This window comes from Nothoprocta perdicaria, unplaced genomic scaffold (assembly GCF_003342845.1).
Source record: "Nothoprocta perdicaria isolate Ctin4 unplaced genomic scaffold, notPer1 scaffold_2, whole genome shotgun sequence".
NCBI lineage: Eukaryota > Metazoa > Chordata > Aves > Tinamiformes > Tinamidae > Nothoprocta > Nothoprocta perdicaria.
Genome location: NW_020455204.1, coordinates 2,254,868 through 2,266,774, shown reverse-complemented (window position 1 = coordinate 2,266,774; position 11,907 = coordinate 2,254,868). Strand labels below are relative to the sequence as shown.

General features: G+C 42.3%; 1 protein-coding gene across 1 annotated transcript; it reads left to right on the top strand.

Moving 5' to 3' along the window:
• Positions 1 to 1,192: 1,192 nt before the first annotated feature.
• LOC112945928 (solute carrier family 2, facilitated glucose transporter member 11-like) lies at positions 1,193 to 11,318 on the top strand. The gene is made up of 12 exons (XM_026037667.1): positions 1,193 to 1,216; positions 3,090 to 3,188; positions 4,231 to 4,391; positions 6,127 to 6,251; positions 6,476 to 6,605; positions 7,161 to 7,309; positions 7,847 to 8,034; positions 8,866 to 8,976; positions 9,599 to 9,700; positions 9,856 to 9,931; positions 10,656 to 10,783; positions 11,112 to 11,318. Exons 1-12 carry the CDS (start codon positions 1,193 to 1,195, stop codon positions 11,316 to 11,318), a joined length of 1,500 nt encoding a protein of 499 aa, XP_025893452.1.
• Positions 11,319 to 11,907: the final 589 nt, after the last annotated feature.

The following is an 11,907-nucleotide window of genomic DNA, read 5'->3' as shown; positions in this document are numbered from 1 at the left end:
CACAGCTGATAAGCAAGATAAGCCTCAAATGCAAACTCCAGCCGAGACATAAACCCTTAAAACTGCATCGGGGGCTGCTCTCAGCTTGGCACAAGGGCACAGCTCCGGGCTAGGGGGGCTGTATTAAGGAAAGCAGAGCACAGCAATAAACCCCTCAACTCTCTGCTCCTATCAACCTTCAGCTTCATTTTGGAGACCTCATACAGCAGCACAAAGGGCAGCACAATACGCTCTATTCCAGACATCAGCTGCAGCACCTGTAGAGTGCACACATGCTCTCTTTGCATGTGACATGTGCTGTAGCAAACATGTCCAAGATGCTTACAATCTCTTCATCATTTTCTTTGATTGATGTGTGAAGAGCAAGTGATCTAAGCCATTTAGCAACTTAATTCATAAAATCCCCTCTTAACTATGAAGTAAATCAAATTAGAGACTAGGAACTCTCCAGCTGAAGGAGCAGAGCCTCCAGGAGCAGGCAGCACTATGGAGGTTACAGGACTGTTTCAAAGCAATCTTTTTTTTTTTTTCATGGACAAGAAATAGATAGACTACTACCAAATGCTAGAGAAAAAAATGTTGAATCTTACTTGCCCAGTGAAGGAAAAAGAGTATTAAATATTCATCTGGTCAAGCCTGGTGTGCTGCTGTACAGTGGTTAAGTTCATATCCCATTTCAAAATGATGGAGCATTTCAATTCCTTTAAGTAATGATTAAGTTCTGATGTGCTCCAGTTGCCATCCCATGAAAAGACAGCAACTCTTTCTCATTGTATGTCAAAGTGCTACAGTTCACTGTCCAAACCCATCTAAGATTCCCACCAGATAACACTGCCTCTCCATCTCTCAGCTCAAGTTAAAACAAGCTAGGGTTACTGGAATCCTGTCCAAAATTGCTATCTCAGGTCCCTAGCCCCTTAGCACAAGACTGAGCTGACAAAGTTCCTCCCCAAAGGAGACCACCTTGTTTACTTGGGCCACACAGAACTGTTGGTTGAAATATTTAATCCAACAATTCTAAACTTTGTACAACAGCTGAAATAGGTGTAATTAACTCAAAAACCTTTGAAGTAAAATTTAACCTGAGTAACATGGGACTAGCTCACTGACACTGCTATTGCATAACGTGAGCACTTGATTCCTTTGGCAGGGACTAGCCAGTGAGCGACAGGAACCAACTCTTTCATAGGAGATGGCAACCTTCTTCTCTGACCTGGTGAGTATCTGGTCACTTTTTCTTGTGGCCTTAGCTTATAGAAGACCAAGCTAGCATAATAACAAAGAAGAGCCAGATTCCTTAGAGATTGTAGGCTATTCTGGGACAGAGAAGGGTTTCTCTTCTGCATTAAAACGTCACCAGGATCAACGGGGCCTGGGTCCAAGGAAAGTCCTTTCAGCGCAACGCAAGAAACAAAAACTAACTGAAGTCTTCACAGTTCCCCTATGGACAAAGTTGTCATCCTCTTCTGTTCTGCAATAAGATATTAAAATACTACCAATTGGTAGGCACTCTGATTACTTTCTATGATTGTTTCCAAAGTAATGAATAGATTACCTATACTGCAAAAGGCTAAGAAATATATATCACAAACTTTATACAAAATAAGCCTCCTTATTTCACCCAAATACGGGTAAGAGCATCCATTAAGAGTTTTCATAATCTTAAACAGTGAAGAAGTGATATGTATTTGTCCCTCCATTTCTCAACTGCCAGCAAGAAGCTAATTAACTTTCCTTTGTTAATCTGCTGATTTTGAAATTTGTGGACTTGTGAGTTTATTGCAGAAACAAGAACGGCTGACCAGGTGAGTTATTAATTTGTGTTTCAATGCTTTTGCCAATTTGCAAATGCCCTGCATTTCAGACAGGATTTTTAAGAGAATGCCGAGTCTTAAGATCCAGTAGCTTCTTGTCTCGGGTAACTTGGAAAATCCAGCTGTGAGCTAATTCACTAACAAGTCCTTGACAGATGAGCCAAAGCAGCAGAAAAAAAGCAAAAGGGGGGAGCTCTTCTAAGTACCTCCCAGTCCAGCACTATTTGTCCTTCGACTATAATGTTCCTGTCTCACTGCACTTTCCACCAGCTCCTCTGCAGCCGGGCACTGAGCTCAAAAAGCCCCCAGGGAGCTGTGAGCTGCTGCAGTTCATATGTGACACAGAGGAGCTGCGGAGCAGCGTCTTCTGTGCAGTCACTGTCACTGTCCTGCTCTGTAACACGCTGGCTGGAAAGTCTAGGCTGTTTCAGGATGATTCAGACAGCCTTGCAGGCACCTGGAAGAGGAACAGATGGCTGGTGGTATCACATACCTCCGAAAGGTGTGATAGGTAGTTCTTATTTACAGATACAATTATTTCATGAATCAAGCAGGTAGCCCATCTCTGTCCCTAGCCCTTGGCCAAGGCAATTTTAGGCAGATCGCCTGGAAGATGCCAAGCCCTCCAATATGCCAGCATCTGCTTTTATAAGGAGAAAAAATAAAATATTGAGCAAGGAGAAGTGAAACCACAAACCAAACTCAGCAAAAACTTTGTATGAATTCAGTTACAGGGGATACTCCAAATTGTTATCCTTTCTTTATTACATCGCAGAATATTACTTTCTGGAAGTCACAGGACACAGGCAGAAAACAGAGCAGAGAGTACAAGAAAAAGATGCTGGTTGTTAATGCATGGCTTTTGGGGCATAACAGTGTAGTCCGATGCAGGCACATTTCTGTAGGCTGCAGATAAGAAAGCTGCTGCCCTCTTCTCCATCCCGGCTTATCCAGCCGACCTGTCAGATCCCGCAGACACGTCGGGAGAGCTGCACTATCAGGAACATTTTGTTAATCTTGTTCTCCTAATTTTAAGCAAAGTGGTAAACCATCATTCTTATATTAGCAGTTAGTCTTGCTATGGCTCTGGGGCCAACGATTGCATCTTGGCAGCAGGTCAGAGGGCTTTGGGGAAAACGTTTACATCCAAGAGGAATTCAAGTGAACAAAGCAGATTTCCAGACGGGAAGAGCAAGCGTAGCTAAAAAGACTCCCAGCCCTGTGTGAATGCAGATTTATGAGAAGCTGATGGGTCGTTGTGTCTGCTCTTTGCAGATTCAGTTCCGAGGACTATTTCAAATGATCTTAGTGCTGGGAATTGGTGGTAGTTTCCCATATGGATTCCATATTTCTGTGATCAACTATCCTTCTGTGGTAAGTAGCATCCTTCTGCTGTCTCCCTGGTGTTGAAAATGCAGAACGGAGAGTCTGAGTTAAAGATCCACCTCACACTTAGTGAGAGGAAATTTCTCTGCCTCCACGCAGCACTACATCAAATGCATAGAGCACTTTCTCTCATCTGAAAAACAAGAGACTGTAAAAACATGGAAAATAAGACCTGGGAGTCTGCTCCTTAATTCAACTTAAAAATCCCCTATCTCCTGGCCACCTTTAGAAAGTTATACAGAGTCCAGCTTCCAAAACAAGCTAGGACTGTATGTCTACATCGTGTCATACAGGTATTCTGTACTTGATATAAGAACCATATGTGGTCTTTTGCCTAAAACAGCCTCTTCTGAAAACTTTTCATTTTACTGAAGTTTCAGTTTCAGTTACAGAGATTCTCACTCTCATACTCATGGAAAATTGAAAATTCAAATCCTTAACATGGATCATAGCTAGAAGAAAATTATCCCAAAGTGTAAATGTATTTTCATTAAGATAACATGATTCAATAACAATCGTAAGATTCAGAGGGTCTGATTTCTGGTTTATTACAGGCAAAACATGGCCACAGATATCAAAATCAGCGATCACAGTGCTGATCACTATCAACACTATCTCCCAGATACAAAGAAAAGATTCTTCACATTGTTAGAGCCCATTCTGAGAGATGAAGTCTCTCTCTAAACACTTCCTGAATTGGATGTTATCTTACTTCTCCATTCTCAGTGTTCTTTTTTGTTCATTCTTATTAAATTATGAAGGAATAGGCATTCTGCTAATGTGTGATCCAAGCTTTCTTGCAATTCTTGAATGGCAGCAGATAAAACTTCCAAAAAGATCCTAAAACCACACCTTCTGTCTTCAAAATTTACTGACACAAATTTGGTGACTTTTCAATGTGATCTCAGCTAGGCTGTTTGACCAAGGGAAGCCTGATGTTAGAATCAGAGGTGAGAACTGAATTACAATAATCAAACACCACGAAGGAAGCTGATACCATTATCCAGTCAACTTTCATTTTATTTTTCAGCACATTAGGAAGTTTATTAATGAGACGTGGATAGAGCGAAAGGGCTCTCCTCTCCCTCCCGAGACCGTCATGCTGCTCTGGTCCCTCATTGTGTCTGTCTATGGGATAGGAGGATTCCTGGGCAGCCTCTGCTGTGGCTACCTGACTACCAAATACAGAAAGTAAGTGCTCCTGGTAACAACTCAATAAGCAGAGTAATAACTCAATAATCAAGAACTCAATAACCCTCTTGGATGCCATCCTGTGCCACGTGCTCTAGGTGACCCTGCATGTACAGGGGGGTTGGACTAGATGATCTCTAAAGGTCTCTTCCAACCTTAAGGATTCTCTGACTCTATGATGAGAGAACAAAAAGAACAAGGAAATAGCCAGGTGAATGGATAAACCTTTTCTTCTTGTTTGAAACATTCTGATCAAAGACTAAGCTGGTTTTGTTTGCCATTGCACCCACTTCTTTCAAATTGCAAGTAGTTTTGCATCTTGTTCATCTGAGCCCTCCTCTAGTGAACTGTATTTCTGATAAGGTTGAATCACCAACATTGGATCTGTGCCTCTGGGAGTACCAGGGCTGTGTAACTCTCTCTCATTCTGTTCAGGATCTCACATGACTCTCATAAAGATCTTCCAAGCTCTACAACCCCCCATGAAGGAGCCGTGTGTCTTGCGTTGTAACGTGTACGCAGTTCCACTAACCATTGGGAACAGAACGTGTATAAGAGTTCCTAAAGGGTCAATAAAAGAGCCAGTTTTCCACCCACATGCCCTCTTTCTAAGGTGACAACCTTAAATATTCCTACCTAATCTAATAAAAATGTGAACTGAATAGACAAAATTATTTACCTATAAAGACACAAACTGGAAAAACCAAATTCTCAAAGAGACATCTGTTCTTGGCCACCTGTTTTACTGAACGTCAGTCCCAAACTTTCTTTCCCTGTGGACGGAGAAAGGATTCCCCATCAGTCTGGTCTTTCTCGGTGCCTTGTGTGTAACACCACTAATTTCATTTGCAGAGAAATTGGCAAACAGATCTGCTTGGTGTGACCCACTTAAAGATCTGCTCCACCACCCACTGATCCAGGGGCCCCCATATGGGTCTCAACAAACATCTTAGCCTGCCTGTTCTTTCCTCTCAGGTAAGTGCCCCCAAGAAGTTTCTTGTGGGACACTGCCTCATCCCACACTCGGAGGGTCTCCTGAGACTGACCGGAAACAGCTTCTCCTGTTCCTGTGATTTTCTCCTGTGAGTTATTTAACACAGGATGACATTGTTGCTAAGTCACTGAGTTCCAAATAGAGGATCTCTGGGAGTTCTTACCACGTGCAAGAGCATCAGGACTCAAGCATCAGGGCGAAACAACTAGGTGTGAAAGATGTGAATGATATGAACATGAGACATCAGGGTCACGAACACAATCAGCCCACAACTCACATAGAGGCCTTTTGAAACCTGCCTGTGGAAAACGCTTTTTGTCATCTCCCAACGCCTCTGACTGCATCCATTTGGCAACAGTGCCACTACCCTGAGCCGTTCTGCAATGGGAGTCATGGAGTACATTGTTCCTGGGGAGCAGCCTCACATTTTATGAGCAGTTGCAGCCATTTAAGTATTTTGGCCAGCGATCGTGGCCAGCGATCCCTTTCCCCGCTTGGACTGTGTAGAAATCTGGATAAAGTGTTTCAAAGGTTTACGTTCTAAACTAAGGCACATTAAGGAATTCCAACCAGTAAAATCCTGAAATTTTAAAGAACTACTTTGACTATCCAAAGCCAAAACTCTTCCAGCCACTGCACAGCACAGTGCAAATGGCTGTACCTGCTTCCTGCTGCAGCAAGATGCATCAAGGGGGTACAAGATATTCTCATTTCACAGTGATTTCTCCCATGTTTTTGCAGAAAGAAGTGCCAAATGTGCACCAACGTGATCATGCTGGTAGCTGCACTTCTCATGGCCCTCAGTAAAACTGCCAGATCCTTCGAGTTGATTCTGGCGGGGCGCTTCCTCTACGGCATGGGTTCAGGTAGGCACTCGCCCGCAGCCGCGCTGCCCGGCTTCATCCCTGCCCTCATCATCACCCTTGAAGAATGACCCCGACAGCACCCAGTGAGTGTCTTAAACACCTAAGAAACACGGAAGACACTATCCCTGTTGCAAATACCAGGCAGAGTGAATGCAAACAGTGTTAAGAGAGCATGGAGTGAGAAAGTTAAGTCTAACAGTCATTTATCTTCTTCTCTGTTCAAGGGTTTGCTCTCAATATACATCCTCAGTATGTAGGGGAGATTTCACCCAAGAAATTGCGTGGCTTTACCAACTCCACAGTTGCTGTTTTTCTGACACTAGGAAAACTCACAGGACAGGTTATTGGACTACGGTAAATTCTGCAATCTCTCTAACAACTTATACTACAAAGTCGCAAATATCTTTTTACAAATCTACTCAGTCACCAAATCAGTAAGAAATCCTTTCGTCTTCCCAAAATAGGCATTAGCTTATGTCAGAAGAAAAACATTGATCATATTTGAGGGGAAAAATGGTTTTAAATATAGTAGAAAGAAAAATGAATTGCTCATTCATTCATGCTCACTCATTCAAGTGGATTTCACTCTTTTCCCCACACACTTTCTGCTACGGGACTTACCTTTTTTCCCTAGAAATTTACTACAGCAGTCAAATTTCTCTCGTCAGTTCTCTAAATTTTATTACGGAGCCTAATGATCATTAGAAAGTTTTTCAAGATACCAAAGAATTTCATAAAACCCATCACCAATAAAAACAGCCAAATTTGTAAAATTTACCAAATAACCAATTCAGGCTTTTGCCCCACAGCACCCAAGAGTAGAACTGAGCAAATCCTCAGCAGTCCTAATTTCTTTTGAACATTCTTTCCATTATTTTAGCATAATCTTGTTTTGCCTGTGCTTTACAGGGAGATTTTAGGAAGCGAAGCTTTGTGGCCGTGGCTCTTAGCATCCAGTGGGCTTTCTGCTTTGGTTCAACTGGTTGTTCTCCCATTTTTCCCTGATTCTCCATCCTACCTCCTGATACAGAAAAGCAACGAGGAAGCCTTCAGGAAAGGTACAGTGCCCACTTGCCTCAGCCATTTCACTTCACTTGATAAGTTACAGTGGAAGCCTCTGTAGCAGACAAGAAAATAGGGCAGATGGGTACAGCACATAGAGTGCCATGTAGTAATAGCAGAGGTAGTTCTAAATAAAACACCCGAGGCACCCAGAGCCATGTAGCTGTACTAAGCTGGGACTTCACTCAGGCTAATTTCATCAGTTAAGAAGAGAAAGATGTATATCAGCATGGCTAATATTTCCCACAACTTTATTTTGTTAAAATAAGTGGGTTAGACAATTCATCTATTATTAAATAAAATGCAGTTGCATGTTTCTTCTGTGTATTCAAATCATCATTGGAAAAACATGCTGTAGTGACAGCGGCAGAGAAAAGCTCTTCCAATTACCCATTAAACCAAGGTCCAACCTAGGAAAGGAGCAAGCAACACTCAGTTCTGCCAATGCAGATGCAGACTAAAGGATTTAATTTAACCGCTCGGGAAGGAGCTACACTGCTGGAATAATCTACCACCCTCTTTCTCCTGAACAGCCATTAGGAAGCTCTGGGGGGAAGGAGACCACCAGGCAGAAATCGATGACATGATGAAGGAGAAGGCTACGATGGCCAGCACCAAGAGCCTTCGGGTCCTCGAAATAATTAAAGAACGATCTCTGCGCTGGCAGCTTTACATTTTGATGACTGTCATAACCACCTTGCAGCTCTGTGGAATCAATGCAGTTGAGTGCCCTTTATATCCACAACAAGAGACTTGAAACAGCATCACAAAAGCCTAAGTTACTGCTTGTTGCACCACTCAGAATGGGACTTAGAGGTTTACATTGGGAGGGGCTTTTGGCCATCTGGTTGATCTGCGCTGCTCAAAGCAGTGCCCCCTTAAAAATGTGATCAAGTTGCTCAGGATTTTGTCTAGTTGAGGTTTGACTATCTCTAGGTATGGAGATTCTACAACCTCTCCCAGCCTCTCCTCCAGTGCTTTGCTATTCTGACTGTGAAGAATTTGTCTCCTTCTACACAGTCAGAATCTCCTTTGCTGCAACTTGTGTCCACTTGTCTCATGCTTTCACTGTGCACCTCGTAGAGGAATCTAGCTCTATCTTCTCTTTAATTACCTGCAACGGGAGCCCACCTTTGCAAACGGGAGCCTTTGCAAACGGGAGCCTTTGCAAACGGGAGCCACCAGGACAAACAAATCCAGCATATTCAGCATCTCCTCCAATGTCCCCAGCAGGGGGAACCACCCCTTATCTTGACGGTTTTCTAAATCACTCCAGTTTTCCAGTGTCATTCCTGTACTGGGGGCCCAAAACAGACCCAGACTCCTGATTGGGATTTCACAAATGTCACACAGAGCAGAATAACTGTTTCCCTCAAGCTCTTGGCTGTGCTCGTGCTGACATAGCCCAGTACACGATTACCCTTCACCGCTGCAAGGGCACACTGCACTTTTGTGTTAATGTCAGCTTCACCAAGAGGGACGGACAGGGACATGCATCAGGACTGCCACGTGGGTTTTTTTCACAGGTGCATTTTCTTTCTGCGTTTTCCAGATATATTTCTATTCATTTGAAGTATTCCACACAGCCAAGTTTGAAGAATATCTTATCCCGTACGTGTCCCTAGGAATCGGCTTGTGTGAATGCCTATCTTCTATCCTATGCGTAAGTCTCTTCTGACTAAAGTTTGGAGGAAAGAAATAATGTAGTTATCCACTGTACTTTTGTTTTTTTATAACTGTGGTCAAAGAAAATGGATTTTTTTGCATAACCAAAGACATCTCTTCTTGCTTCTGCAAATCATATGCAGGATGAAAGGCAACTGTTTTCTCAAGTTATTATATATATGGACATTTTAGACTCTTTTTTATTCCACGGAGTTGTTTTCTCACTCTGTTACCAACAACTCCTAGAGCAACTGCTCTGTGAGAAGGCATGAGGTGACCAAGAAATCGTTGGTGTAGCACCAAAGGGATATGAGTCTTGGTTAGGTGCAAAAGCTGATGCTCCTGGGTAGATGTGTGAGTGTGGATGTGTGTGTTTGCAATTCAATGTAGATATGCATGCAAGAAAGGGAACTGTCTAAGAACAGAAAAGGAATGATTAGTAAATACAGCCTTGGAAAAACTAATGAAATCCATCAGCAGTTTAGAGGCACTCAAATGGCATTGATTTTTGGCTGTATTATTCAGATAAATCTTCTGATAAGAGCACAGAGGGAAGGATTTGTTGTTTACAAGAATTGGGATTTATGACATGTGAAACCTCGGTATTTTCTGCTTTTCAGAGCACCCTTATAGAGCGCTTTGGGAGGAAGGCGCTGCTTCTGGGAGGATATACGCTCATGGGCTTCGTACTCGCGCTCCTGACCATGACCCTCTCGCTGCAGGTAGAGAGAGCAACCCGCTGGCTACACACCCCACATCAGCCGGCCCTCCTAGTCTTTTCCTTCAGGATAGGCATGAAACTTCAGTCCAAAATTCCCAGCACTGCTACCCTGTTATGTATCTAACTATTTTATATTACTTTGTTTTATCACATTAGCACCAGTTCTTTTGGATGCACTACTTCAGTGTTATCTTGATCTTCCTCTTCGTTATCTTCTATGGAATTGGACCATGTGAGTACATCAGTGGTCATGTTGGGAGGAAGTTTTATATCATATTAGTTGGTTACAGGACCAGCAGAAGAAGAATGGGCTAGTCCCGTGGTAAATAGGTTCTAGGAAGTGAGGAGAAAGAAGTCTCAGTCCTGTGAACTCAATAACATCAGCAGACATGTAGAAGTGAGGAAAAGAAAAAGGATAGAGACACCTGCAATTTTTCAGACCTAAATAATTCCATATGAAGTATCATCTTCTCCAGAGGGTTTGAAAGAAAAATTTCAGAAGAATTTCTAAAATACTCATCTTAAAAAAAAAAAAAAAAAAAAAAAAAAAAGTGGATTATTGGATTTCAGGCATTGTTAAGTATATCATATTAATCCCATCCTTCATTACTTTAGTGAATAAAAGTTCACACCTAGCAACAAGCTCCAGGTGGAACGGACTACAGTGCCAGAGGAGCAGCTGGTTTTATGAATTACTGCATCAGTAGTAGATCCCAGTGCAATAGGGAAGTTCACAGACACACTGACACTAGTAAGAGGACTCCAATATGTGCATCTGAAACCTGAAGTCCTGAATTAGCAGCTGTAGGAATTACGGTCTCTTCATCTCATGGCAAAGACCACCTGCCAGCAGGCCATCCATTCCACCTTTGCCATTTTGAGGATCTTTGGCAGGAGCAAGGAACACTGAGGAACCAAGGAAACAAGTGCATTGTTCCTATGTTCTGCTTTTTCAGCTGGAGCCACCATATCCATCATGGTTGAAATCTTCAGCCAGTCGTTCAGACCATCTGCCTTTCTGATCGTTGGCTGCATCAACTGGATGGGGCTGTTTGTACTTGGGATGATTTTTCCAGTGATTGTTGTAAGTGCCTCCAACCACATCCCTCCCTGCAGGCTCCTCCGTTGCTGACGGAACGGAACAAGGGGACAGGGAACAAGACAAGAGCGATGCCATGTGAAGTGCAGGGCCGTGTTCCCCAGCCCTGCCCTGGACCCCAGCTCTCTGCCATGAGCAGAGTCAGGCTACACTATACATAGTCAGTGGAAACTACTGTTTGGGTACCTTTTCTGACCAGTTTCATGAGCACATCTCTGAATTTTAATTATTAAGATACAGACTTGCACCTAAAGGCAGGAAAACAAAATGAGATTCTTCTTTTCCTCACGGTATCTCTCATTTCTGCCTGCAGGATAACCTTGGACCCTTCTGCTTTCTTATCTTTTTGGGAATCCTTGCTTTATCCACAGTTTTCGTCTACATGTATCTCCCTGAGACCAAGGGAAAGTCCATCATGGAAATAAAAGCAGAGTTCAACAAGTTAAATTTTGGAAAAAAAGAAACCCCAGTTACAGAAAATAACTTTCCTAAGGAACAGCTGTTCTGCACCAGGCTGTGAATGTTCAGAGGAGAAATTTGCATCTCTTAGAAAAGACAGGAAACAGTGTTGCAAAAGAACTAAAAAAAGAAAAAATAAAAACAGACTGCAAGCTACACTGTGTCTTATTCCTATTGTTTTTGAAAATATACAGATATTAAATTCCTCTTGCTAGATTTTTATTTCCTCCTGACACTTAAACATTTTCCCAGGAAATTCCATCACTGAGTTTTAAAATATACTGGATATAAATAAAATTCTAAGTATATACATGTATATACTTCACAAAAGCAGTGACAAACAGTTCACGGAAGAAAATCTGAAATATAAAGAGATAAATAGAATAATATAAGGAGGCAAATTAAGGGAAGGAAGTATTTAACCAACTAAATGACCATCAATCACGAGACAGGGGAAAAACAGACGTCTAAAACATCTGACTAGCAGGCTGATAGAGTGAAAGCTAAATAAATGGTTTAGGGTGACCAAAGGAGATGCAGATAGAAAAGTCAGCAAAAAAAATCAGGAAAAAAAGGTTCTGGGGAAACAATACAGGGATAACATGGAAAGGAAAAAAAGGAAGGAAGGAAAAAAAGGAAGGAAAAAAAGG

What these genes read in the sequence shown, in the direction of transcription:
- LOC112945928 (XM_026037667.1), top strand. Translation starts at nt 1,193, where the DNA reads ATGGCAACCTTCTTCTCTGACCTG. An exon ending in CTGACTACCAAATACAGAAA is followed by an intron (nt 4,392 to 6,126) that starts GTAAGTGCTCCT and finishes ATGTTTTTGCAG; the next exon opens with AAAGAAGTGCCAAATGTGCA. An exon ending in TGATTTTTCCAGTGATTGTT is followed by an intron (nt 10,784 to 11,111) that starts GTAAGTGCCTCC and finishes TTCTGCCTGCAG; the next exon opens with GATAACCTTGGACCCTTCTG.